The sequence below is a fragment of the Hipposideros armiger genome, unplaced genomic scaffold (assembly GCF_001890085.2).
Source record: "Hipposideros armiger isolate ML-2016 unplaced genomic scaffold, ASM189008v1 scaffold_6, whole genome shotgun sequence".
Classification (NCBI taxonomy): Eukaryota; Metazoa; Chordata; class Mammalia; order Chiroptera; family Hipposideridae; genus Hipposideros; species Hipposideros armiger.
The window spans coordinates 6,904,415-6,907,648 of NW_017731356.1; the positions used below are offsets into that span (position 1 = coordinate 6,904,415).

At 40.1% G+C, this 3,234-nt stretch overlaps 1 protein-coding gene across 1 annotated transcript in view; it reads right to left on the reverse strand.

The window, feature by feature from the left end:
• Positions 1–3,234, reverse strand: part of ASTN1 (astrotactin 1) — a 322,407-nt gene that overhangs the window by 209,688 nt on the left and 109,485 nt on the right. Inside the window, exon 2 of the mRNA XM_019646368.1 lies at positions 1,526–1,713. Coding sequence (XP_019501913.1) covers positions 1,526–1,713 — 188 coding nt within the window. The remainder of the gene's footprint in view (positions 1–1,525; positions 1,714–3,234) is intronic.

The following is a 3,234-nucleotide window of genomic DNA, read 5'->3' on the forward strand; positions in this document are numbered from 1 at the left end:
TTCAATCTGACCAGATTATCATTTTGAAGACAATGTGGCATCGATATCTATCATCCCAGTCAATGTCACGGCTGATCTGGTTGATCAGCCTGATCTCACCACTCTCTGGAAACTGAGAAGACAACCCTCTCTGGGGGAGGAAATGCTGGTCTTTGATTAAGGCTGTACAAGTACTGTGCCTCCAATGTTATAAGTCTCAATTAACTTGTAAATGTGAGGCATTGCAATCTCAGTTACCATCTGCCTTCCAGCATAGCTGGACACTGAGGTTGACCGTGTGCTATTCAAAAACTCTTTTCTTGACCATATAATTTACCTAGTTTGTGCATATGCAGGTAATCTATCAAGCCAGTTATTTGGGAGCACATGGGTTGAGAAAAAAAAATGGAAGGCTGACATTCTGAGATTTTATCAGAGATCTTATGGGGAGATTTCTGATGCCAAGTATTTGGATAGTGGAAATGTTTATATATCTGAACTGTGCTTGGTTTCCTTCAATCTGATACACAAAACTAAACAGCATGTAGTGATGGTGCCAGAGTAAAAGATGGATTAAAGTTTAGACCAGGACCTAGACTGGTTCTCAGCTGAGTTTGCTAGCAGTGAAGGAGCCCACGCCCTCCATGCATACAGCCCTTGGCTAATCAGTCAAGCTTCAACCTTCCCTCAGGCTAGGAGCAGAAGATGACTTGCTCTTACCAACATAGTACTAATACATAAAACAAATGAAACAAGTATTACTTATCTCCACTGGGAAATTCATTTATCTATTCCACAAATAAATATTAAGCATTAACGAGGTGAATTTAGCATTAAGAGCTAAGGATACATCAGTGAACAGAGCACCACAGAACAAAACCCCTGGCTGCTATCGTAGCACTTGCTTTCTAGTGAGAGTCTAAAACCCAACTTCCTAGAATTTTAGGAAGAATCTTCTAATTCTTCTGATGGAGAATCTTCTAATTAGAATCTTCGAGCCTTTTAACTAATTTCTGAGCAGGAGAAGGGGTGCTGATGGTGAAGTTTCTGAGCTGGGCTAGGGGGACGGACGAGTATCTATTATTATGACCTTTATTGTAAGAGGAGAAAAAGCCAGGATGCTGACTTTCTCCTGGGTGGGGGAAGAGAGAAGAGGGCTGGGCAGCAGCAAGCAGCTTAGCAATCCAGTCATTCAGCAACATTTACGGGACACCTACTATAAGATATTCTCATCTACTAGTTGAACAATTCCTTTCTAAGACAATCCACCTCCTGCATCTGATATTATTGATGGTCTGTAAAAGTTACTCCACATCTAGGCATGTCCCTCGGGAGAACAGTTGGCTAATGGGTCTACAGAAATAGCTGCAACTTTTACTTATACCACAGGAGGAGGCATTGTCTATAAATGGGAAATTTACTCATTAACATGATCAATGATCATTATGGCGGTGGGTCTTATAGAGCTACGTCTATGGCGCCAAGACTCTTAAGGTCAAGGTAATATAAGCTATGGTCTGAGAGGCTAAGGCCATGCCGCTCTTACCATGACTGAGATGTGCAGGATCCTCAGCTCCTCTTCTGCTGACTCATGCTGGGGTTCTTCGGTTGGGTCTTGTCCAAGGAGGCTTGGGGCACCATCTTGGTGATGGATATGAAAAAGCAAAGTGCCATTCTCCAGCCACTGCTGCCTCCAGCGCACCAGAGGAATGTCCTCCGTGTTCCCTGAGATCTCTAGAGGACAAACACCAAAGACACAGGTCAGCATTCCAACTGTACCAGTCTGAATCTTCTTACACATCTTCTTNCCTAGAGTGTCCCTTCTAGTCCCTGCGCTCTGGACTCTACAATAGCACCTGGGGACTCTTCTCCGTGAACCTTGTTCTCTCCGTTGTTTCTCCCTAAAGAAAGCTCTGTGCCTTGGGCTCACCGGGGGCTCCCCCAAAACAAGGAGCCTACGAGCCAGCAGGCAAAGGCCACCAGAGCCTGCAGGTACTGCGCAATGGGCTCTACACAGCGGGGGCCACTGGCCCAGAGCGGCACCCACGCTTGGGCAATGGGCTCAATTCACACCCTCAGGGGGACAGACAAATGCTCAAGGAGGTATTTTATGGTTTTTTTTCCCCTCACAATTATGAATTGTGTCTGAGAAGGCTGAACTATGAACGATATTATCTAGCAGTCAGAATTATCACCACAAAACATATATCAAACTGAAGCATTTTTGAAAGGCTATTTGCTGTGAAAAATGCACTTAACCAACCTATGTACATATAGGAAGTCTATTAACACTGCCATCCTTAATTACAAAGATGAAATATATAGATAATACATTAAAATTCTTTATACATCATTAAATTCTTTTATATACTTTAAGAAGAAAATGTAAATCATACGGTAAATTAGCAAAAGTAAAATATGGAAATTTAAATCCACACAGAGTCTGAATATCTGATGTAAAGCCATATTAAAACCTATATTAAAACCTGATCTTCTATGGAAAAAACAATTTGCTTATTACTGAAGAATTCCTTGACTTCTGGTTTTTAAACTCACACATCAATTTTCATTTGATGATTTTGCTTTTACTTGTTCAAAAGTTTGCAAAAGAGTATGGTTGTGTACTTTTGTAGTTTTAAAATGTCAATTATCTTGCAGAATTTGAAATAAATCTCCAGCTAAGTCTGAATCATGCAGGAGGTTAAAATACATAGTTTGACCCTCAAAGCAGTGATATAAGATTTCAGGAGGAAAATCCAATTAGTCTACCCAAGGAAGAATGGAACCGTTTTGGAAAAAAGAATTCAAAAATTTTAGGATGTGATTGAAAAATAAGAAAAGCAAAAGGTTTTTCAAAGTTTTAAACTGCCAAGTTCCCAGCTGAGGTATTGGTTTTACGAAAGCCCATGGATTTTGCTGATGGTGTATTTATACCGGGCATGGTGGGGGAGAGGACTTACTGATTCTTATTCATATAATGTTATAAGGATACAAAAAAAAAAAGGTTTCCCTTTGCTTCTCATTCTCTCATTGCTTATATTTTGTGTTTAAAACAAAAAACATGGTAAATGCAAAATATAAAAATGAACAGTGGTCTCTGCAATGAGGCAAGATGGATGAGAAAAGTGTAAATACTAAACAAGAGAAATGTAAACTTTAAGGTTTTCATAGAACCATTAATTCCCTCTGCTCATATTGGAAATACTTGGGGTTATCGGTTAAGCTTTTAAATATACATTTTCTTCACAAGAGAGA